Here is a 23,604-nt window from a genome sequence, read left to right as displayed (position 1 = left end):
CTCTCCGGCGCTCATGGTCTCCTTGTTGCGTTGCTATCGACAGCAAGATTCTCTGCCAAAACATCCTGGGAATTCGATGGTCTAATGCTGTCGATAAACTGGGCTACTGGCGCCGAGTTGTCAATCTTGACTCAAAAGCCCTCAAGCCGCAAGAAGGTGGACAACTTAGATTCCGTGGCACTATTCAAACTGATGGCGTTGGTGTCACGGTCCTCAAGAAGAGGTTCGACAGGCAAACAAGATACACGGTAAGGTTCACAGTGGAGTATGAAGCTACCTCCTATATCACCAATCTAACTCGTCGAAATCATCAAGAGATTTCTGGTCGATGCGTCGCTGTGAACCCAGGAAGAAGAGATATGTTGTATTTTGTACACGAAAACTCTACACCAGAGCAACCAGTGAAATTTCAGTACACTAAACAACAGCAAATCAAGATGTGGAAAACCAAAAAATACCGTCGAATCTTGCAAGATCTCAAAGCCCAGGATCCTGATGTCGTTCAAGCTGAGCAAGCCCTTTCTCAACAGCCAAGCAGCACCGTATCCGTAGAAGACTTTGGCCGCTTCCTTCAAGCCAGATCTGAGCAGTCTGCCGTTCTCAGTCGATTCTATGGACATACCATCACAAACTATGATAATGGATACCCCCTCTTTCGCAAGGTCCGTCTTTCAGCGTACTTCAACAAACAACGTGCCGATCAAAGGCTTATTCAAGACTTACGCGCCAAGTTTGGAGAAGACGCTGTGTTTGTGATGGGAAACTGGTCCGCTCCCCATGCTAGGTATCATGAGCCCATCCGTGGCCTTGGTTTCCGAAGACTCCTCAAGAAGCATGGGTTTCAAGTCTTTCTTATAGACGAGTACAAGGCCAGTAGGTGCTGTCCAACATGCCACAACGAGAGCCTCCACACGTTCCGTCGTGTTCCAAATCCACGACCGTATCAACGTGAGCGATATCCTACTGCTATCTGCCATGGCCTTTTAAGGTAATAATATATTAACCACTTGGATGATTTTATGCTGATTGAATATTGCTTGTAGATGCACCAATCTATACTGTAGACCCGCCATGGCAGCACTAGATAGATATCGCTTATGGAACAGGGATGTTGCTGCTTGTCTCAACTACATGCACATCCTTCGTGAGCTTCGACGTAATGGCATGGTTCCTCATAGGTTTCGCCGGGTTGCTGTTGCTCCTACAAGACGTCGAAGAAGAGTGGACGATCAGGAGCAACCAAGAACTAGAATACGCTTAGACGATGATTCTCCGTCCTAGTTATCGCTGGGACACATCTAGATGCCTTCGGGGTAAGTTGTATGTAATAATTTTCTTATATAACTAACTGTACAATTCTTTATATTCTCTCCTTGGTACTTAGTATTTGTATGTATTTTATTTTTAACCTTTGTGTAAATACTTTTTTTAATATGCGCCAATTATTTTTTTCATCACGTCATAATTTTATCCTCTTTCTGAAATTTATTTTTAATAAAACAGTAAACGATCTTTCCAATGTTTGAATGTGAACCTTCATTGAAGAGGAATTTTTGTATGTTTTTATCTTGATACAGCAATTAATTATTCTTAATTTCCTGAAATTATTTAATATACACTTCTTCCGGAATGTAAATTCGCCTGATGGTAAAACAGAATTCGTATTGCAAGAAATGTAAATTCGTCTTGGCTGACAAATCAGATGTCTTGCTACCAAGAATATTTTGTAGGACAAGTCTTGACATCTTCAGATATACAAGAACACACCAAATACTTGTCTTTGTTTTGTTTCTTTTTCACACTTGCACCAGAAATCATAGATTATGAACATTCAGTTCTTGTTTGAAAATGGGAAAGGTTCTGTCGTCGACAAGTATGACAGACCTGAATCCAATGGATTATATTGTTGATGAAGAATAGCTTCGTCCTGAAACATTGAGTTCCCATACACAATATTTAGCTCAACTGAATCTGGGGAGCAAGAAAAGGAGACAAAACCTAGTAGTGATGTTAAAATGAGGGAAACATCAGTGAAGCGAAACTATACACGCTATTCTGATCAGGACAAAGTGGGGTTCTTCAAGTTGTTGTTTAAGAAGTGTCTGAATGCAGTGGCGGCTGTAACGCAGCTTGGAATTCACGTTCGCACAGCGCAAAAATGGACTAAACAGTATGAGAAGGATCCTGATAGTGTCTTTGAGAAGCGGAGAAAGTCTGGTCGTCCACATATTTTCCAAGAGGAACACAAAGGTACTATTCTCGAGTGCATTGATGAGAACTCTTCTGTCGTTCTAGGCGAAGCTATGAAAAAGTTAAAGCAAATATTTACAGAATTAAAAGTGTCTAAAACTACTTTGTTTGATTTTGTAAAACAACATTGCAATCTGTCTCTCAAAAAAGCTCGGCTTTAACCCATAGGCCGAAATAGCGAAGAAAGGTTTCAAGAGCGGTTGGAGTGGATTTGTAAATGGAAAAAAACAGACATGGATTTTACGAGAAACTGTGTTTTTCTTGACAAATCTGCTTTCCATATTAATTTGAAACGTAGTATGGTATGGTCGAAGAACGGTATACCGTCAGTGATTACCGTTTCCAAAATACGAGACACAATAACAATCATTTTAGGTGCAATTTCTGCTGATGACCTAGTTAAATGCAACCTTAGGCTTTCTCAGTATCCATCCAGTAAAAAGAGAAAGCAGGGAGATGATATTGAGCGTGTGAGCAAAGGAATGGTTACGGGACACTATGTTAGCTTTCTGAAAGCCACAATAGACGATATGGATCAGTATCCATACATGAAAAGTCACTACCACGTGATAGATAATACTCCTATCCATATATTAGAGAGCATAGCCAAATACGAAGAATCTCGTGACTACCGCTGCGTTTACTTGCCTTCATACTCTCCTGAACTCAATCCAATTGAACAGGGTAATTAAAGTACAACTGATTGGGTGGCAAACTTTCAAGGAAATAGGCGTTTTTATATTATTTTAATCTTTCCTTTTTTAAAGTTTTGCATTAAAGGGAATTATTCATTAGGACCGATATCTTTAATGTATTTTCATTACTTTCTCCTTAACTTTTTATTGTGTCATTATCCAAATCCGCTTGTACCAGGAAGAAATGCTCCGTGTTTTTAGTTGTTCCACTTACACCATTCATGCTGGCATGATCGACATGTTGCAAGCTGAGCAAACAACGTGGATAAAATTGGCCGTGTTAAAGAGTGAGTAGTCTCAAGCTCGGAAAATTATAGCAAAAACCATGATTTGTCAAAGCCATTTAAGCGTGCGAAAAGTAGGTCCTGGAATCGCATGATGGGAACTTGTGTCTTTCTCGAGAGTGTCACTGCTAGACGTTTTCTAGATTCCCTCACACAACACTGGCATGATTTATAGTCCTGTCATTCACTATTTCTGCTTTTTTGCCCAGTCATTGATAGCAAGGTTTGACGATTGATAGTACGTCAATACCATTTATCATGCAAAGGTACTGCGGACAACTCAAAATACTATGAGCATGGGAAAAAGTCTCCATGGAATGTTGGTTTCCCTTGCGAAGGAGGAAGGTTCACTTTCATTTTTCAAAGCCCAATTAATGGATTTCTTATATCCAAAAAGCATAACTTTATAACTAAATGACAAATTGGTTTTTAGTGTATTTGTTATTATTAATATGCCATTCGACCATGAAGCCCTGCTTTTTGCATACAAGGCATCCGTTCATTGAGATTTGAAAAACCGCCGAACATTGATTTTTAAGCAACGGCCAAAAGAATACTCTTGCCCTAAAACGTCAACTGGCTGACGTTTTTCTTATTCCTAAAATGGATGCATAACCCTACAAATTACTTTGAAGGAAACAGATACACGTAAGCAAACTAGTCTTTATCTTCTATAAAAGATAACACATTCATCCAGTCTTTACTGCTTGTATACTCTCTGTCTCTTTCTTTCTCTTCATTATTTCAAATGTCTAAAAACGATACATTCACTGGTTGGGCTTCCGTTGGCAAGGACAAGCCTCTTGAGCAAATGCAGCTGCCTCTCAAGGCTTGGAATGACAACAGTGTTGAAATGGATATCACTCACTGTGGTATCTGTGGTAGTGATGTACACACTATAGGTATATAGAGAAAAGACAGTGCCTATCTTATATCAACGTCTAATACCCATTGTCAACATATAGACTCCGGCTGGGGCCCTACTGATTATCCATGCGTTGTTGGTCATGAAATTACAGGCGTTGTTACAAGAGTAGGAAAGAATGTGACAAGGGTCAAGGTTGGTGATCGTGCTGGTTTAGGTCCTGCCTGTGGCTCATGTAATCAATGCCATACCTGCAGTAACGGAGAGGAAAACGTGTGCATGAATGGAATTACTCTGACCTACAACAGTCATTGGTCAACCGGTGAAAAAACCTACGGTGGCTATGCTGACAAATGGCGTGGTGACGAAACATTTATTTGCAAGATCCCAGATAATGTTAGCAATGAAAACGCTTCTACATTCATGTGTGGAGGTGTAACAACTTATGCTCCTCTTAGGCGATGGAAGGTCGGCCCTGGCTCGACTTTGGGTGTCTTGGGCATTGGTGGACTTGGTCACTTTGCAGTCATGTTTGGTAAAGCATTAGGTGCCACTGTGATTGCCTTTTCTTCCAGCAACAGAAAGCGTGATGCTGCGCTTGAGCTTGGCTGTGATGATTATATTGTAACAAGCGATACTGAAGCAATGACCAAATATACAAGCAAGTTGACACATATCATTTGTACTGGTGTGGGAGAAGACTTCAAGTGGGAGCCATACTTTAATCTCTTGGTTCCTAATGGCATTTTCATCAATGTGAATGCTCCTGAATTCTCATATCCACCAATTCCACTCTTCAATCAAATCTTTAAGCAAATCGTTATCGTTGCCTCTGCTGGCGGCAGTGTCAAGGACACAGAGGATATGCTTCAGCTTATCTCTGAGAAAAACCTCAAGGCATGGTATAAGAAATACCCAATGTCAGAAGTTAACAAGGCTATCAAAGATTTCAGGGCTGGGTTACCCAGATTTAGATTTGTCTTGGAAAACTAAATAGTTGAAATAAACAATTCTTTAATCAGCTTCTTTACCTTCTGCAATGGAAATATTACAGTTAATGCCTGTATAATGGGAGAGGGACACTCTATCTACTTCTAAAGGGAGTATCGATCAAGTCTTTTTTCTACTGAGTTATTGAAGAACAAGCTTTTACCAATCCCTTTCTCAAATGCCATTTGTTTTAATGGACAACGTACTGAGCTTGAAAATGCGCAAGTTTATTCCAAATAAATCTGGATGCAGACGGACATGTTTTTGTGTTCTACAAACATGGGCATTGCTGGAAGAAGTTTATAAAATGCTTTATCAATCACAGAAAGCGCAAGTCAAGAAGTACTATTTGATAAGCTATTGTATATTTATCTTTTTTAAAGGCAGCGAGAAGCATCTCTTGCTATTGTCGCTCAACCCATTTTGGTAAGACATGGATGAGAATAAATCCATGGCCCAGCGTCATACAGTCATACAATGTGGATGTAACATTAGTAAAACAGAGCAACATAAAGAAAGAAAATAAGCTCCTCTTTCCTCCCCTTTTCTCTTTTCTTTTCACTCTAAATATCAAAGATAGGTAGGCCTATGCTCCTTTTTGTCTTTTAAAGAATGGGAAACTGCTTCACAAAACAACAGCTTACTGAGCATGAAAACAATCACAGAGACGGGGAAGGAGAATATTTTAGCTCGACAATGATAGATACAAATATTACCAAAATGATCAACTCAGAAGATATAACATTGCCAACGAAAAGAGAGTTTCATCAGGTAGAATCATCTACTTATTGGTTACCCAAGGATGATGATGAACAGATGAGACTTACAGGGGTAGAGAAATCAGTTAAACACCTTATTGTCTTTCTAACTAGAACTATAGCAACACTTTGCATTTAAAGACATGTTTGGAGGGTAATACAGCATGAAAAAGAAAAACTTTTGTTACTTATTCTTTTATAGAAATGTACTACGAAGCGTAACTGAAATTCTTGATTTAAAGCAAGAGTTATCTGTGCTTGACGTAGGATGTGGTCCAGGTGTATGGAGTATGGTAAGAATATAAAGACTTGATCCCAAGAAATGAGTGCCCATAGTAGCACTAACAAATTATCAAAGGATATGATTACTGACTATCCGAATTGCCGTTATGAAGGCTGTGACATGGTGGACGTTGTGAGTCAGAAACCTATGCCTGAACAATTTACTTTCAGTATTGGAAATGTACTAGAGGGGCTACCATATCCAGATAACGTTTTTGATCTTGTTCACTTAAGGCTTTTTACCTTGGCATTGCAATATGACGAATGGCCAGGAGTGATTAAAGAGTTACTGCGTGTGACTAAGCCAGGAGGATTAATACAGATAATGGAGGCAGATATAGAGGTAAGTGTCGCCACAGGACGATTTGTTATCTTTCCTTTGCCTTTTTGTAAACTTTTATGAAATATCAAGACACCAAAAGAAAACAAGGATGCTTTCTGTAAGGCAATGACGGCATGTAAGTTCTTATTAAAGAGATGCTATTTCAGGTCATTAATGCCATTTTATAGTAACTACTGTAGCCAAACAAAGACATCAGAATCCTCGAATTGGAAAAGAATTAGAAAGATTGCTCAGAGAAGCCGGTAATACCAAGATTGTTGAAACAAAGTCTGCTTATGTCGATACAAGTAAAGTTTGGATTATGATGATCAATATACTGTGTATATAATATCGTTATTGACTATTGGTCTTACTAGCCACTAATACCGACACAGCTAAAAGAATTGCTTGGGCTTGGCTGGAGTGTTTGAAAGGAGCAATGCCATTGCTTGCATCCGTCTTGGAACTTAAGAATCATGAAGAGCAACAAAAGTTTTTGAAAGAAGTCAAGCATTGTATGACCACTACATGTGGTGGTTTCCTTATGGATGCAGTAATTGCTCAAAAACTGTAAGATTGTAGAATATTTGACAGCTAAAATAAATAAACGGCTTTTGTTACTGTATTCGACTTCTCGGTAATTGGTTCCTTGCTACTTCGTATCTTGATTTATAGTATGATTGGAGAAGGGATTTCATCAATCATATTATACAGTGTTTCTAAAAATTAATGTCACGCCAAGATGTCGTATTCCTATATATTTTGTATTGTAAAAATTGAATTTTTGCGACACTACTTTCTGGAAATACTGTACTTGTTGTGACATGTTCATTCGTTACATCTATTCATCACATAAATCTTCTGCTCTGTTTAAGGAACTTCTATTTATTCGGAAAAAGGTGATTCAACTGAAAAAATGTATTTTGAAGTATTGCTTGAATTATACAAGAAGACTAGAAAGGGACGAGAGAAAGAGAAGTAGGATATTATTAAGTAAAGAAATTACAGATCAAGATCAAATTTAACAATAAATAATGCCGCAAGTGTCAAAAAGTAGGAACATGGGGAAGTTTGTAAGAGACTCAATAAAAAATTTTATGGGCCATTTCAAGCATATTATTTGACGCTTTGCATAAGACATATGCGAAGATACAAAAAGAAACACGTAACTCTTTATTTAATACCTTTATCCTTGTTAATACACTTATCCCAAAAGCTCTCAGAATGTCTGATCCAGCCCAAACAATTATCAACTGTAACTGTTTTACAAGCTTCTGCGATTGCCAAATTTGAAATGTATGAACACTCATTACTTTAGTGGTATATGGAAAGAATATCATGGTGAATTTAGGATTTTACTAGGAAACTATTCATTAGAACAACTATTAATTGATGTAATACCTCTCAAGATAAAGATGATACAGATTCTTATATCGAGTATATCTATATAGTCAACATGTAAGCAACTCATTCATTGCTTCTAACAATTGTTATTTTACCACGGTTTACTGAAACTAGCATCATCTTCAATAAAAATGGTATTACATATGTGTTCATAGTAATTAATGTAGCTGCTAATATCAAACATATCTATTTAAATATAGCCTATTAAATTTTATTATGTAAACATATCACAGCTCCTATGTACAGTTGTTGTAAAAAGTTCTTGTTTTATTCAAACAATTTAACCTTTAAAAAAACGATAAAGTTTAGAAAAAAATAAAGAAAACGCTAGCTTTTACTTAACAACATAAAGATAGAGTAACTATAAGAAATATCTTAAGATCGTAATTTTGTATATGGAAATAATTATTGTTGCATAGGTGTCATATTAATAGATTCATAAATATTGATGATGAAGGAGTGTTGTTGGTTGAGATGACATAAATATAGTAAAGAAAACGAATAAACTACAACTAGCTGAATATTAAACAAGTGAATTGAAATTGTTGCATAACGATGAAAAATGAAAAAATGAAAAAAAAAAAAAAAAAGAATTAGAGTAAATACGCTTTTTTGCTTATTCCATAATTGTTGGCTGAATGGCACTTTTGCCTGATAATGGCATCATGTAACTTTGTACAAAGTGCGCCGTTAATAGCTTGCTGTGGTCGTGCATAATTGCTGCTATTAAGAACTTTGATAATACACTCTAGCAAGACTTTAGTCTTCTCGTTGGTAGACGAATCGTTAGAAAACCGACGAGCGAAAGCTAAGGGATCGGCAACTATGGTACCGGACGAAGGAGGAACAAGCGACAAGAATAACTGTGCTACCTTATCTTGAGTCTCTGCTGAGATTGGTGCATTGACAGCAACCAGACGAACAATAAAGCAGGCGAGACCCACAGCACCTTCCTCAGCACGTTTTACATACAAAGGATGCGCAGGAGAAAACCCTTTGAGTGCAAATCTTGCACTGTAACCACCCCACCGCTGACACGCATAAAATCGGCTGTAGTTTCTCAAGATACGCTCCTTGAAAGTGGCTACAGGAGGAGCAGTCGGAACGTAAATGGCCGATTTTGAAGATGAGTTTGCAGCAATTGGTGGGTATTTTACGCTGGGCCTTAGAAACGCAGTGATATCATCGCTGTTTTTTGTAGTCATCAGACTCGCAGTAACAAGAAGTTCAAGCCGACCAAGGTAGATGATCAGCTCATCCCAGAATACTTTTTTCCCCCACTTTTTCTGACCACCTTTACAGTGGCTTCCTCTGGGTACTTTATCTTCATATCCTGGAGCGCGGCATCATCAAGGTTAGTACTGTTTCTAATGAAGCCATCGACAGCAACCACAAAGAACCACAAATCATCGATCTCAATAACAGCCTCAAGGAAACGACGGCAGCTTTTCTTCATCAAAGCATCGATTAGTTGGAGGCTCGATGGTTCTTGGATTAAGCAGATTTGGTTTAGGGGTTCTTCTTTAAGAGTCTTATACTCCTGTAGATCTTAAATAATACCTGATTGCGAAAAGACACTAGGCAAGGGTGAATAATTAGCAGTACGTTGGAACTTGCAAAGGTCAAGATATGGTTGCTTCAAAAGAGTCTTGGCCATCTTCCACTGTGCTGCTATTTCTGGAATATCTGGAAAATCGCTTCTTGCACGTTTTCGCTCGCCAGTTACTATAAAGTTATCTTGATCATCGTCTTCACTGTCACTTTCGTCGTTTTCACCCGTGATGAGAAGGATATTATTGGCAGGGGCAAAATATAGAGCAACTTTCCAATCCTCTAGCTTACGTGGATTCACATATAATGCTAACCCGGTGTTAACAGCTACTAAGCATTTTGTGGCTCGCTTGATGGACCGCATGGAGTAATCACCGTCCAAGTGGAGTGTTTTTAAACATTGAAACGTATTTACAAGATACTTGAAGCGATTGATTTTAATATTAGACTCGCTGTCCACGATAGTTACATCTCTGGCGGTCATGATCATTGTTTTGGTTAATAGAGTATCTTCATTATTGATGTCAATAATCAATGGTGGGATACAAGATACAGCCTGGGAACAACTATCCCAAATGGTAGAATTTACAGTGGCGAATGTGTGTCTATCTTGCCAGTCAGTTAAGAATGATAGTACTTGTAGGATGAGGTATGGATTGTTAAGAACGTTTTCATTCATTTGGTATTTATTTTTTAAAAAAAAAGAAATAATAATAGATGATTTAAATAAAATGTATGGTAAGAAGCGCTCCAACATAGTATAGGTACTTCTATACCCCTGGAATTAAAGGACTCCTTAATTATACTTATAGTTATCATTATTTATATTGATAAAAGCACGAACACAGAAGTTTCCGTAATAGTATGTGATGTTGTTTATATGTCTCGTCTCCCTACTGCATAATTGTTAGTGCCACGAATAAATAAGCTGCGCATTAGGGAATTCAGTTAATGTCAAATGAAAAACGGCAATCAAAGACTTTTACAAATTAGAATACGAAAGAAGACAAGCAAATTTTTATAGATAAAATTAATTTTATTGACGAACTATTTAATGGAGCTTGATTCGGCTCTCAAGACTATGTCTCGATTAACAGGATCAACCACGGGTAGGTACAAGCTCATCTGATCCCAAAATTATAATTACAGACCCTATAAAACGGGAAGCCAGAATCTGTATTAAATGCTCGCAACCCTCGACAACATATCAAGGCCATTGCTAAAGCCTTAGTATTCTTCTGTTACAAAGAAGCACTAGGAAGTAAATGAGGTGCTACACAAAAAAAACCTTATTGGGATGAGTGAAAAAGTGATTGCAGTTACAGTCAGCTGCCAGCATGATACCATCAAATAAGGTGAAGGCCCAAGGGGGCACCAGTAAGCCCTCAATACGCTAAGGACACTTACTGGGAAAAGAAAAAGAACATAGGAATACTACATAATGTGGTAAAGGGGATAATGAGGGAATGTGATAAAGAGAAGATTGAAGAGAGAAAAAGAAAGTTTTGAAATTTTTTAGAATATATTAGGTTAGGTATAAGTCACGGTGGGGTGGGGTGGGTGGGACACACCGAAATGGTGGCATAAGGGTCCAAGGACCAATCAAAGTGGCTGTGAAGTAGCTTGATAACCACCAGAGGTTGGTTCTCTTTTTAAAGAGGGATGTCTTGATAAAATGCTATAGTTTGACTCTATATAAGACATCAGGATAGAGCGAATATTCAAAGCAGCATTTACATCCCTTTGCCATACCTATTATTACTCATTAAAACTAATACTCTTATCATTTACATTGCACTTACGATATCACGGTCATTTACAGCTGGGCACAAGTGACAATGCTTCAACTGATACATGACCGGAGGATAGCCTTCAGATAAAGTTTAGTAATAGTCCAATATGATTTTATGCGCAACTTTACTTACTGCTGGGTTCTCTTTGTGGGCACTCCGATGTACGACAAACAATCCTCTTGTCATCGTCCAAACATCGTAGAGAAGCATTTTTTTTTCTCCTCTCAGACGAACTTTCTTTTTCCTTTTGAACATAAAAAAGTTAAAGCTATTTAATGTTACAAATACAATGATCTGCTTACTTGTGATTGCAAACAAGCTTTTGTCTTTCATATTTGTTCTCGAGACGTCGGTGGCATTTTGAACAATTCACACTTGTCCTGAACTCATCAACAGGAATTACTAATGCCCTCTGGGCCAATGCCCTTTGAACCTTCTGTATATAAAATGAACATCAGCCTATTCAATAAAGTGATAAGGCTGCTATGCTACTCTACCTTCACAGGGATGAGGGTATACCCTGCTTTTGTTCCAGTCAAGCTTGCATCACCATAAGCGATTACTGTTCGCTTTGTTTCTTTTGCAACTATTCCGCTTGCCTTTTTGAACATATTCTTTGCTTTTCTTCGTTTCTTTGAGCTTGTTCTGTGGGCAAGGGTGTAAGGAGCACCAGCGGCAGTTTGACCTAATACGAGATCACACATATGGTTGTCTGTGGCTTTTCTATTCTGAACAAGGTATGCCTTCGTCTCACGATGACGATAACCTTTCATAAAATCAAAAATCCTACAAGATGCAAAACGATAAGTATAACAAACAAGGCCACTCAAATACTTACTTTTCTCGGTTTCTACCGATCACCCTCAAGTACTTCAGGAGTTCATTACTATTGACAGAGCCCACTGTAGGAATCTCACTGTATACCTCTTGTATACCTACCGCCTCCCTGTTTTTCAACTCATTCTTTCTTTACCACTCAAAGCCCGAGCGCATCCTAATGAATCGTCAGTAAAAGTTTTTTTTTGGCATTAAACAGAAGATTATATAAACTAGCGTATACTTACTTGTATTCGGCATTGCTGAACTTTGTAGTTTTTTCTTTAACTGTATCCTTATCTACAATTTCAGAAGCTGAGCAATCCGTCGCAGCAAATATGTCTCTAAGGCCTATGTATATTGTAAGTATTACTTGATATTTTCAAAATAATGTTCATACCTGGGTTCTGGCCAATTATTCTATCGTTCAGCATGATGCCCGTAGGCTCTTTCTTCAAAGGATATAGTCCTTTACGCCAGATGGTTAGATTAACCTTTCTTTTCATAAAGTTCATTTCGCTGTCGTCTTGCGGAATTTGTTCTGTTTGAAGCATTGATCAGTATTTGAAGTATATAAAAAGGTTGCTTCATTACCTATGGCTTTCTTTATGAACAAAATTATCACTATGTGCCCATCGGTTTTCCATCCGTAATTCAACCTGGCACATGGTTGGCTTCCTTTAATAGATTTATAATTAAGAATGGTGAATAAGCTACTATTAAAGAAACAATATAAACATACCTTGGCTGGCGCTGCTTCTCTTCTTCTGTATGTGGTCCAAGTTGAACAGTGTTTCCCACAAGTGGTTTTTCCAAACAACGTCTCCGTAGTGGTCCTCAAAGCTTGTTGGTCCCATCAATGCCGGAATATACTGTGTAACTGCTACTGTTAGTAAAGCACACAACTGGAAATTACAGAATAGAAGTACCCTTCTCTCTTCAAAGCTATACTCCTCAGTATATACTTGTTGGGAAATTTTTAGGCCAGCGTTGAAACATCTCTCGAGGACACCATGCATTGCATGAGCACCGCTTAGCGGCACAAACACTACCAATGCTTACTGTCGTTAGTAACTTTTGATAGTACTCATATATGGCTTACGCATGTTATTGCTTGGTCTAGGCATAACATGCCAAGTTTTGATTTTTAATTCTGGCTTTGATATTACTTCTTTTAGTAACTCTGCACTAAAGCGTACAAGCTTCGCAGAGTTGTTTTTAGCATATGTATAATCAGAAATTGATTCAAAGATATCATTGTTAAATACATCTTTATATATGCCAAGTATTTTGCTAGATGAGATAATTAATACTTGCATTGTGATTCAAATCCTTCTAGTTCAATATTGGCATCCTTGTATTCTTTGTAGAGCTCGATGCTTTTAGCAGCTTTGGTTGCTAATAGATTACTGTAAGATGACACAGCATAAAAGGTAAGATATTGACTCACCAATGATTCTAGGATTAAATGATTGGCTTGTACTTTCCCTAAGGCCTCGAAGGAGCCCCAAAAGGACGCGAAATATATACAAGTTTACGTTTTGTGTAAGATTCAGAGAAATATCTTCAAAACAAAATAAGATTACATAAATTGACTAGGTTATTTTAAATCACTTTGTATGATGGAAGAAGTATAGAGATTCGATATTGCTATATGCAAGCGGCCCAAGACAGGTATGCTATATAAATATTCTATTGAAAACCGTTTAGTGTTAAAATAGTACATGTAATAGTGCCTACCTTTTGTGTCAGGAGATCTTACGGAATCAAATTCTTCAAAACAATCATTGATATTCTTGGAGGACTTCTACGCTCGTTTCATTAGTGATTAAGAATTTGATATAGTTTTGACTTATAATTCTTTCATTACGCTTGTCTTTATCGTCTGCTACCTTTCTATACAATGAGTCCAAAGCTTGTGCATCATAATCAACGGAAAGTCGCTGCTAGAAAACCCATTTTCAATCCATTTGCTTACTATAAAAAGACCAAAGTTCATTGTATCTGCTCTCAAGATTGAGAACTCTTTTGATACTTGTCGAAGTATTTGCTATGCATAAAAGTACAGTTACTTAATACTATTCATAACAGTAAGGCGCTTATGATTTTAGTTTTTATTCTTACACGATATTCTTTATAGTCATTTTTTAATAAAGAAGATAGTTTGCATCTTCTTGAAATATATTTATCTGAAGGATTTAGAACAATATCTTTTATATTTTTTTTGTTTTTTAGGTAATGGAAGAGGGTTTGTAGAGGATGAAACTCTTTTACCTATACGACTTATTAATAATTTATGCAAGATATAGTACATATGAACACTTTGCGAGGCATGTTGATATTACGAATGAAAGAAAAAAGAAAGATGCGGCAACAGTTTTTCTTTATCGAATGCTTTGGACAACTCTTTTGACAACATAATTATTATTTATCAGAAAAGATTGGGGTATCCTGGGATGCTGGTGCATCCAAGAGCGGTCAGAGTGCCACCATCGACGCAAGTCACGTATAGAAGCTCGAGACAAAGATATTGAAAGAGTGCTTGTCAGAAGAATAGACCAGTGGTAACAATCAGACAACCAGGACAGCGCAGGGGCTGGTGCGTGGGCAAGATCACGGGAGCTATGTATGGGATTCATATTAATATATTCATTTGTTCGTACTTCATTGATTAAGCCCCTGATACGGTGCTTAATATCATTTGGAACATTATTATTTCCTTCGATAGCACTTAGGGCGTTCCAGTAGCTAGCCGATAACGTCTTTGAAGGTTTTTCGGAGGCGAAAAGATTCGCTAGAAGTTAGACTAATGCTATGTGCGCCACCTCCAAATACTAGCTATGATGCTATCCAATAAAACTTTTCATCATCCTGATTTGTTTCTTTTTATTTATTCTAATTTTCTGTTGTCAGTTGATCAAAAAGGCCACTTATGATAAATTCAAGTGTATTTTACATTAAAGGACATCCCACTGGACAGCCTTAGTCTAAATAGCGACTTTAATAGGACGAAATTATAAAATGAAATCACAGTTAACGCTCGTAACGTTAGCCACTTTGTCATGAAACGTTTCTAGCATGTGGTGTTTTCCGGATAGTTTGACGAAAAATAAGTTGAATGTGGTTCCTAACTCAACCTATGCTCTTTGAGCTGCTCTTTTTTGTTCGTAGTTTTAAATTAACAACAATACAATTCAAATTTTTCTATATCCTATGTCCTTTTATATTTTTCTAAGCGCACTGTTCTACTTTCGCTGCCTGAAGAATCTGTGAAACTAACAGATGGATCGTACCACATCTTCCGTCTCTATTTCGACAGCTGAACGAAGCCTCGTCCAGTGAGTTTATTCCCCGTCCATTATTTTAAAAATCCGCTGTAGATGATAGCCAAATCAAAATTAAGCTTTTGCTGTAAATGCAAGCTGGCTCCGTAATTTGAGCGTCATTTTTCATTTTTCTTTTTCTCATTCATACAAAATGAGCTTGGTTGAAGATAACAAAAACGATAAGAATATACAATATGCTCATAGGAAGCAGTGCTCCGTCCGAATCTTTGTGGGTCCTTGGGATCTGTCAAGTCATGCAGAGCAAATGACAGAAGAGATAAACGAGCTTTCTGTTGCTCTTCCAGAACCAGAGCCAAACAACACAAGGTATAATAATACGTAAAGTAAACAGCATATATCAATCCTAACCTCTTTCTCGAATAATAGCTTACCTCCTCCAGCCGACGTGCCTTCCTCTCCAATTATTACACCAAGCTCAGAAGGAACAAGTTTTGTCACAGCACGCTCAAAAAACACAGCCCTCAGCCCTCAGCAATTATCACCGTTCGATGAGATAGATTATAACGTGTTAAATACAACGATACCACCTATAGATACCATCAGAGACCAGACAAAAACCCTTGTGGAAGACGAAGATGATGCGGTCTCGGTTGTAACAGTGAAACCTGAGAAGAGACTGCCAACACTGCCTCCAACGCCTGGGCTTGCTCCACCTACAATAGCCTTATCATCTGAAACAGCCAAGCCTTTGCCTCCGATAGTTAAAAAGAAACTGAAACAAAAGAGACGCCGAACTCGTAATAAGACGTTAAGGTGGAAAAAGGCCGGTACTCTCTTTGTCCCTAATGCACAGCCTATTCAGAGCGAGAGATCAACTGCGTTGAGCGCAGTACTGAAGAGAGGTTTAGTCATTTGCATGAGAAAAGTCACGGATCGAATTGGCTCTGAGCCTACGAGATATAAAGCTTCCAAAGAAAACAAGTTTGATCTATTAGCAGAAAATTGGACACAGGTAGAACTCGTGTTGACAAGATCCTACATTACAACGTATTCCTTTTCAGTAAGCATACAAACAAAAAAAAAGTACTACCCATTACTTATCTCTCTTGCCTGTGAGTAGACGTATTTTTGGCCCAATCATCGCTTAGAACATCGTATCTACTTTCAAGGGCCCAACAAGCCGAGAGACCTCGAGCTATTTCTGTTTTCACCACTGGACTATACCTTTGGACTTCGCTTTTCATCCACGGCAGGGAAGACACCAACGACAGTTTCGATGATGTTTAAGGCGAACACGTTCCTGCAGTGTCAGGAATGGTATACCCAGTTATACAAAGTATTACCCAAAGGCGCTAAACGGCCATTCCCTTCATACTGTGAGGTCTATATTCCCGCCATGAACTTGACTCTCAATCTACCGTTAGAAGAAACACAAGGATGTTACGATATTACACTTGCAGATATCAAAGAAGCTGTGATGACGGTTGTTGAAGAGAGCGGGTACGATGGCAAACTTTTCTGCTTGGACGATGATGAGATAGGTGTTTGCTGGGCAACTGAGGAAAGAGCAGAATGGGCTTACTGGACAGCATCACCAGCCAATCCGGACAAACGTATCGATTTGGCCGTCTGTCCTCAGAGTATTGAACAGACACACCGATTAGAACTGCGTGCGATAGAACATACGCCGGATCACATCATCTTGGACCAAAACGACATTTTGAACGAGCCGTGTCCGATGGAGGGATTTCTCGTATGCGCAAGTGATTTCTTTGGATTGACAGCAAAAGTAACAGGAAAAATGTATTATTTTGCTTCATTTGATCAGTACTTGGTCTATATCCCCTCAGCCAAGGCAACAAAGCCTCACACAGAGAACATGGTGAATCACGAAAGTTTAGGTGAACACACATGGTTTATCTCACCTTACACATCAAAAGCCAAATCACAGTTAGAGATGGAGGAGATAAAACGTCGAATGAAGCTACTGAGTGAGGCAAAAGGCTTGATTGATCTTACCGAGGTATCTTACGTTAAAAGACGCTTCATCGAAGAACACGAAGATATTGGTTATGAAAGTCATATTAGTCATGAACCACTACTGGGAGGTTCAAGGCTACTGTTTAGGAAGAACCTACCATGTATCTTGGAGTTTGTGATGGAAAACGGACTGCAGATTCAATTCCAGACATACTCTCAGCATACTTGTGACATCTGGGTTAATCATCTATCACAACTCATCATTTACTGGAAAGCACAGAAAGAAGCAAGACGGACCATTCATCTGAATGACCATTTTGGTGATCTTGTCTGGAATGAAAAGGAGAGATCAGAAAATCATATGCGTGGAAGAGAAATTCGTATTGCTGATACACGAATATGGAGCTACTGCTTGTACGAAAGGTGTCATGATGTCGTGGTAAGTTTATGATATTGATTCATAAAGTAGTTCTCACTCTTGTACAGAAAACAGGAATATTATACTACAAACCTCATCATCGTGAAACCTTTTCTCAAAAGATATTTATTTTATCAGCAAATGGGTGGCTATTATTCTTTGATGTCTTTAATCGAAACAGCACAAGAAAATCAGGCAACCATGAGCGTAAAGGCGCGATGGATATCGCAGGAAGCTATTTCTTCTCTGGTGTAGATAGTAGCAAGACAAAGAAGGGGTCCAACTCAGACGAAGGGAAGACGGTCAAGGTGTATTCTGACGGATTGACCACAGATGATGACCAGTTGACACGCATATTCTCTATATGGAAGCCTACTCTTCGAAGATATTTTAGTCCTAAACGACAAAGACTAAGAGTCTATCGTCAAGACCAGCAGCTTACTTCTAAAGGTGAAACGGTTACCTTTTTGGCAGAAAGCAGACAAGAAAAGGAAGAATGGATCTGTGCATTGAACAGTGTGGCTGAACATCTACAGTCTTATGTGACTAAACGTAGTTAATATGTATACTTAACCTGAATCATATAAACCTTCTATATAATCGAGCACTCATGAATAAAGCTACTCTGAGTGTACGCGCGTCCTGTTAATGAACGTCACGTGCGTGCGTCATTTAACATCAAGTTCTTTACATTTTTTTTCTGTTTCTTTTAAAAACAAAATGGATTTCGACGAATCTTTCCATTCAGCTCCTGTGCGTTATGCTCTTGATGAAGTAGACAGCGATGAGGAACTTGAAGATAAGATTGAGCCCAACACTATTCAAGTCATGGTGTCCTTACCCGACACCAGTTTAACTTTAATATTTGGCCTTTCAGGTCCTGGAAGTATCTATATCGACTCACTGAAGGGCTTGACATCGATTGGAACTGTAAAATAGACATTGTATATATTGACAAGTATTAAAATAATTTTTTATTAGGTCGAGAATAAACAAGAGACAGTAGCATCCATTCTTCAGATACCAAATCAACCTATCGTGTTTGTGTCTTTTACTAAACAGATCGAAGCAAATGAATCCGTTCAGTATGTTCGATCCATCTTTGAACAATGCAGCCAGGGGCTTTCCAAGGTGATCATACTCGACTCTTTCACAACAGAAAGCGATCTTATACCACCAACCCTTCGTGTTTTACAAAGTTCAGCTTCACCTCTTGTTCAAACACTCACTTTGTATGAAATCCCACATATGGTGACAGGACTATCTGCAGCCATCATCAATTATGTAAGTTGAATGTATGTAGCTCCATTGTTCCCCCACATTAAACATTTTTTCTAGTGTGAAATCCATTCTATTCCATGCTACAACCTATTGACACTTCAAGAGTACGTGTATGGCAAACTATTGGTGACTGACACAACTCTAGAAGCATATAATCATGGTCTACATCAGTTAGGACATGATCACCTCAACTTTGATAGTGAATTATTGCAAAAGGCACTAGAGTCTCGTCACAGTGGTCGCATTGACGATAGCCATCATCGTCTGTATGTATAACAAATAAAACCCTAACCTGTACGCAAATGTTGTCCGTTTAAATAAAACTTTATACAATAAAGAAGTAAAAAATATACACAAAACAGAATATAATCTAGATGCTAATTGTGTGTTTAAACTGCCAAAAGTTCACCCCAGTTACGAAGGAAGACGATAGCACCAGTAAAGACTGTAAGAGAAAGAGCAATGTTGATGTTTCCTTGACGCTTTTCAGGAGAGAAAAGCTCTGATTTCACAGCTTGTAAGAATGAAGGGCTTTGTTCACCTTGCTTCAATTGACGCTTGTCCATGTTTTAAGAATGAGGAATAAAGAGAGAAAAAAAATGTATGGAGGGGGGTTTATAAAAGTCACGACTTTGCTACTTGAGATTAAATTTTTTAGGCCAATTAAATTTAATCTTAGATTTGCACTAACTCAATAGTGTGTTCACCCTCTTAGTATGCATGTTGTCTGGAGACATTTTCAAGAGTCTAAGTATGACAAAAAAAAAAACGACAATGTTCTCTATATCGATTATATATGATTTAGTATAGAGTCATGGTTTATGCTTAAGGAGTATATCATGCTTTTATTCTATGCAATTTCTTCAATAATCAAGTCTTCATCTTCTTCTTCTTTTTGTTCTTTAATTTCTGTAATTTCTGGTGCTTCTTCATCACGAATAAGCATATCTACAATAGTAACACATTTCTCCTTTATGTCTTCTTCAACTTCTTGTGCATGAAGACGTTGAATCACACGGTACACTTGTTTCTTACGCAAGTACTCTCGGCCATATCGTGTTGTTGTCAACAAGATGACTGCTTCAACAAGCATGGCTCTTAGCAAAGGATCTGTTTCACGTTTCTATACATAAGAAGTGTTGGTAGTATACTTTTTTATTTCCTTCATGTGCACATATACCTTGTCATCACCTAACAACTGAATTTCTTCTGGAAATTGCTCGAATTCGTCCATATCATATTCCTCGTTACCACACAATGGCAGCAGAATGAAGGGAAGAGCGTTGACCCTGTCTACGTCCAAAAGTCTTTCATGTTCTCGTGTTTCAAAGCAACAATTTTTCAAAACCGAATCAATACCGCCACGACGAATCACATTAGGATCTTCGCTAAATATCTGTAACTTAGTGAGAGGCGAGAGTTGGTCTGCTTCTGAAGGCTCAATCATAAAGACTCTGCCAAGACGAATACTGGATACGTTGGAAAATACGCTTGCCAAAAAGTGGAATTCAGCTTCAGGATTATATTCCTTTTTGTATCCTTTATGGAACACTTCCACTAAATGATCTAACAAGCGTGTTGACTTGCTTAGTCCTTCGAGTGGTTCGACTTTTCCTTGAATAATTTTGACACATGTTGATTCATACTTGGTCATGTTAGATAATAACATACAGGCAAGGTCTGCCAATACAGATTTAGGGTTCTAATATGATATCAGTCCAGCTTTTCTCTTTTTCTTTACGCTCACTAAGCGGACTTACTGTGATTAATAAGCAAATGTACTTGATGAAACTGTCATCGTCCAACTCTTGCTGAACTGAAGGATCGCTGGATAAATTGATTAAACAACGAAGTGCATCGTGCGCAGTGATCTAAGATGGGTTAATAAAAAGAGAATGACAAAAAAGAGAGCTGCTTTATACTACAACTTACAGGATCTTCACGACAAAGAGCCTTCATATCTTTACAAACTGTCTGTCTTTGCTCGATCAAGATATAACGATACTGGTTACCATTGGGAGTGTATGGTACAAGGTGATGCAATGCAATAGCTCTAATCTATGATATGTCCTTTTAGTGAAGGTGGCTTTCAAACAAAGAAAGGAACTACTTATACCTCCAGAGCAGGTTGATGTAAGAAAGGAATGAGCTAGTTGATAATGAATCATTAGTCGTTATTTCTTTCTTTTCGGTTGTTGTTGTTGTTGTGTGTGTATTAATCAACATACTTCTCTAATTTGTTGCTCCATTGTTAAAGTGATCTATATATTTTTTTTTTTGTTCTTTTTCTTCAATTTAAGATCACTGTGACTGCTCTGAAAGACTGGAGTTTAATTTTAGGCTACAGAACTTGTCTTGTATTTTCTGCAACTGACAGCCCCAACTTTTGTTTATCATGGTAGATTCAGCATTTAATGCCTACTTGGAATGGATAAAGACGAATGGAGGCTCATTCCAAAAGATCAACTTTAGAAAAGGTCAATGAACAACGACATGTGTTTAAAAAAGATTCTTACACCCCCAAGATAGATCTTCACGGAGAAGGTTGTGTATACACGACGGATACAGTTAAAGAGAGCGAGCAGTTTGCCACAGTCCCTTTTAAGATCTGTATTACTGAAAAAGTAGCTCGTAAGGCGCTTCCAACCTTGACTGACTTTTCTGGTCGTGTTGTGCAATCCTTATTTTTACTGTTGCAGAAAAACTTGGGTGAACGATCCTTTTATTACCCTTACATCAACATACTTCCCAAAAGGATAGTGACAGCAATGCATTTTGATGAGGAAGATATGGCTTATTTACAAAAGACAAATATGGAATTGGCTGTAAGGGAAAGAAAAGCAGCCTTGCAGAGTGAATTTACGCGGCTTTTGGAACATTTGCCGGAGAATGTTCATAAGGAGGATGTTAGATGGTAATAGTGAATATTGCCTATATAAAAAATGTACTTAGTCTTCCCTCCTTTCGTATTGCTAGGGAGGACTTTTTATGGGCACACAGCATGTATTCATCCAGAGCATTCCCTTATAAGTTAATAGATCCTTCCTCTACTGAGGAGTCCGAGGTTCTATTTCCCTTGGTAGATGCATTAAATCATAAACCAAATACAAAAATTACGTGGTCAAGGAGTGGTGATAGCGAGACTGGCTCATTGACCTTTGTTGCTGGACAGGAATACCAAGTAGGAGATGAAATATTCAATAACTATGGACCAAAGGTAAGTCATATGTCATCTCTATCATTCTGCCTCACACATTATTATATATAATAGTCTAATGAAGAGCGTAAGTATAGTTTGTATAACGATAGAAGACAGGACTCATTATTTAATAGTGTTGATTGGCTATGGGTTTTGTTTCGAGGTAATAACAATAAGAGAGAAAGGGTAACTGATGATTGACCTTTTATAGTATAACGAATATGATCACATTGCCTTGAAGCCCAACTTTTCTCAGGATTTAAACTATCAGGTTAAGCTTGATATCCTTCAAAACTGCGGTATTTCATCTGGGAATACTGATCCATATACTTTCTACATTCACCGAAACAACGTTCCACCCATGTTCTTCAAGATGATGAGAGTCCTGGTTATGAATAATATGGAAACAGCCTACTATAGAAGCTGTCATGATCTCAAGTTTTTGGACATGGTTGGTTATCGAAACGAGCTTTCTATGCTATCGATGACTCTCACTCTACTCAAGACACGATTAATTGCCTTAAAATCTGTCGATTTGGACACGAGTGACAATATACCGGCCTGGCGAAAGTTTGCCTTGATGTATCGTGCAGGTTAGTGCATAATACCTTTTTAAATCGATTAAACTGATGTTGTGTGTGTAGGTCAAGAAGATGTTTATAATGTCACAATTACCAAGATAGAAGAAATGAAGAGTCGAATTATCAGCTGTATGAATCAAGACATTAAAGAAAACAGAATGGCTCCAAATGTACCATTCTTAAGCATAGTGAATCCAGATTATGAATATACATCTTTGACGATTGATAGCAGCCCATTTATTTCATTGGATATGGTCATCATCACTTTGGACAGTCTCCTGAGGAAGAATGACCCCTTTTCAACGGCGATTACAGAAATATTCGAAGACTTTGATGAAGAAGCGGATGTTATATTTATGTTGTCGCTTATCAATGAAAAGTTTAATGAAAATAGCAAATGGAAAGAGTTTTTCAGAAGAATTTCTTCAAGGTAAGCAAATATTGATGGGTATAAAATGAACTGCGCGCGCGTGTGTGTGTGTGCTAAGCATATGATCATACTCCCCTCTTAGTGATACGACGGTAAGCCAAGACGAGCAAGAACTGAAAGAGATGTATGATTCAATGATTCCTGAATTTTCAGAAGCCTATCCTCATGTCTTTAGCTTGGGCAAGTTTAGCTTTGAATCGTTCGTTTGGGCCGATAATATCTTGAATAATTACTCCATTGATAATCCCTTAGCCATTGTACCACTTTAAATAAATAATCTGTCTTTGGATACACCCTATTTGATGAATACCAATTTTGGTAATCGTCCCCTCAATTGCAACACTTTTTTTTCTTGTTTGCCTCGCTCTGTCCTTTCTCTCTCTCTCTTTCTTTCTTACCCTTTCATTGATAACTCAAC

The 23,604-nt window shown here is 38.0% G+C and overlaps 10 protein-coding genes across 10 annotated transcripts; 6 read left to right on the top strand and 4 right to left on the bottom strand.

Annotated features, from left to right (window-relative positions):
* Positions 1-343: 343 nt before the first annotated feature.
* RHIMIDRAFT_263488 (uncharacterized protein) lies at positions 344-1,240 on the top strand (the record flags this gene model as incomplete). Its single annotated transcript, XM_023611675.1, has 2 exons — positions 344-988; positions 1,044-1,240. Coding segments are annotated over exons 1-2 (826 nt in total), but the record flags the coding sequence as incomplete, so codon positions are not given.
* Positions 1,241-3,897: 2,657 nt separating this feature from the next.
* Positions 3,898-5,236, top strand: RHIMIDRAFT_218803 (NAD and Zn-dependent alcohol dehydrogenase). Its single transcript, XM_023607361.1, has 2 exons — positions 3,898-4,131; positions 4,195-5,236. Exons 1-2 carry the CDS (start codon positions 3,978-3,980, stop codon positions 5,085-5,087), a joined length of 1,047 nt encoding a protein of 348 aa, XP_023463009.1. The 5' UTR covers positions 3,898-3,977; the 3' UTR covers positions 5,088-5,236.
* A 254-nt stretch (positions 5,237-5,490) lies between these two features.
* RHIMIDRAFT_263485 (S-adenosyl-L-methionine-dependent methyltransferase) lies at positions 5,491-7,098 on the top strand. Its single transcript, XM_023611674.1, has 8 exons — positions 5,491-5,664; positions 5,750-5,915; positions 5,965-5,996; positions 6,045-6,135; positions 6,201-6,467; positions 6,537-6,582; positions 6,635-6,754; positions 6,824-7,098. The coding sequence occupies exons 2-8, from the start codon at positions 5,805-5,807 to the stop codon at positions 7,018-7,020; spliced, it is 864 nt and encodes a 287-aa protein (XP_023463008.1). The 5' UTR covers positions 5,491-5,664; positions 5,750-5,804; the 3' UTR covers positions 7,021-7,098.
* A 1,345-nt stretch (positions 7,099-8,443) lies between these two features.
* RHIMIDRAFT_315548 (uncharacterized protein) lies at positions 8,444-9,055 on the bottom strand (the record flags this gene model as incomplete). The annotated part of the gene is made up of 1 exon (XM_023615005.1): positions 8,444-9,055. One exon carries the CDS (start codon positions 9,053-9,055, stop codon positions 8,444-8,446), a length of 612 nt encoding a protein of 203 aa, XP_023463007.1.
* Positions 9,056-9,399: 344 nt separating this feature from the next.
* On the bottom strand, positions 9,400-10,080 carry RHIMIDRAFT_246260 (uncharacterized protein; the record flags this gene model as incomplete). Its single annotated transcript, XM_023610291.1, has 1 exon — positions 9,400-10,080. The coding sequence occupies one exon, from the start codon at positions 10,078-10,080 to the stop codon at positions 9,400-9,402; it is 681 nt and encodes a 226-aa protein (XP_023463006.1).
* A 923-nt stretch (positions 10,081-11,003) lies between these two features.
* On the bottom strand, positions 11,004-13,329 carry RHIMIDRAFT_315546 (uncharacterized protein; the record flags this gene model as incomplete). Its single annotated transcript, XM_023615004.1, has 13 exons — positions 11,004-11,153; positions 11,204-11,271; positions 11,323-11,438; positions 11,497-11,630; positions 11,692-11,980; positions 12,033-12,110; positions 12,168-12,188; positions 12,259-12,361; positions 12,411-12,551; positions 12,605-12,688; positions 12,753-12,915; positions 12,940-13,058; positions 13,113-13,329. The coding sequence occupies 13 exons, from the start codon at positions 13,327-13,329 to the stop codon at positions 11,004-11,006; spliced, it is 1,683 nt and encodes a 560-aa protein (XP_023463005.1).
* A 2,155-nt stretch (positions 13,330-15,484) lies between these two features.
* RHIMIDRAFT_50321 (uncharacterized protein) lies at positions 15,485-18,379 on the top strand (the record flags this gene model as incomplete). The annotated part of the gene is made up of 4 exons (XM_023615332.1): positions 15,485-15,663; positions 15,724-16,357; positions 16,418-17,716; positions 17,764-18,379. The coding sequence occupies 4 exons, from the start codon at positions 15,488-15,490 to the stop codon at positions 18,253-18,255; spliced, it is 2,601 nt and encodes an 866-aa protein (XP_023463004.1). The 3' UTR covers positions 18,256-18,379.
* A 36-nt stretch (positions 18,380-18,415) lies between these two features.
* On the top strand, positions 18,416-19,252 carry RHIMIDRAFT_246257 (uncharacterized protein; the record flags this gene model as incomplete). The annotated part of the gene is made up of 4 exons (XM_023610290.1): positions 18,416-18,625; positions 18,677-18,780; positions 18,811-18,979; positions 19,034-19,252. 4 exons carry the CDS (start codon positions 18,416-18,418, stop codon positions 19,250-19,252), a joined length of 702 nt encoding a protein of 233 aa, XP_023463003.1.
* A 574-nt stretch (positions 19,253-19,826) lies between these two features.
* RHIMIDRAFT_240799 (DUF383-domain-containing protein) lies at positions 19,827-21,225 on the bottom strand (the record flags this gene model as incomplete). The annotated part of the gene is made up of 6 exons (XM_023609455.1): positions 19,827-20,099; positions 20,157-20,678; positions 20,737-20,847; positions 20,909-21,034; positions 21,093-21,125; positions 21,205-21,225. 6 exons carry the CDS (start codon positions 21,223-21,225, stop codon positions 19,827-19,829), a joined length of 1,086 nt encoding a protein of 361 aa, XP_023463002.1.
* A 146-nt stretch (positions 21,226-21,371) lies between these two features.
* RHIMIDRAFT_240798 (SET domain-containing protein) lies at positions 21,372-23,455 on the top strand (the record flags this gene model as incomplete). Its single annotated transcript, XM_023609454.1, has 8 exons — positions 21,372-21,453; positions 21,506-21,890; positions 21,953-22,193; positions 22,248-22,260; positions 22,310-22,338; positions 22,387-22,768; positions 22,820-23,186; positions 23,269-23,455. 8 exons carry the CDS (start codon positions 21,372-21,374, stop codon positions 23,453-23,455), a joined length of 1,686 nt encoding a protein of 561 aa, XP_023463001.1.
* Between the last annotated feature and the right edge of the window lie 149 nt (positions 23,456-23,604).

The sequence above is a fragment of the Rhizopus microsporus genome (genome assembly GCF_002708625.1).
Source record: "Rhizopus microsporus ATCC 52813 unplaced genomic scaffold scaffold_18, whole genome shotgun sequence".
Classification (NCBI taxonomy): Eukaryota; Fungi; Mucoromycota; class Mucoromycetes; order Mucorales; family Rhizopodaceae; genus Rhizopus; species Rhizopus microsporus.
The sequence above is the reverse complement of the archived record's forward strand: the minus strand, read 5'-3'. Positions and strand labels throughout refer to the sequence as shown.

Coding starts and splice junctions, on each gene's coding strand:
- RHIMIDRAFT_218803 (XM_023607361.1), top strand. CDS start 3,978: ATGTCTAAAAACGATACATTCACTGGTTGGGCTTCCGTTGGCAAGGAC. Junction 4,132..4,194: donor TAGTGATGTACACACTATAG/GTATATAGAGAA, acceptor GTCAACATATAG/ACTCCGGCTGGGGCCCTACT.
- RHIMIDRAFT_263485 (XM_023611674.1), top strand. CDS start 5,805: ATGATCAACTCAGAAGATATAACATTGCCAACGAAAAGAGAGTTTCAT. Junction 5,997..6,044: donor TTTAAAGACATGTTTGGAGG/GTAATACAGCAT, acceptor ATTCTTTTATAG/AAATGTACTACGAAGCGTAA. Junction 6,583..6,634: donor CTGTAAGGCAATGACGGCAT/GTAAGTTCTTAT, acceptor GCCATTTTATAG/TAACTACTGTAGCCAAACAA.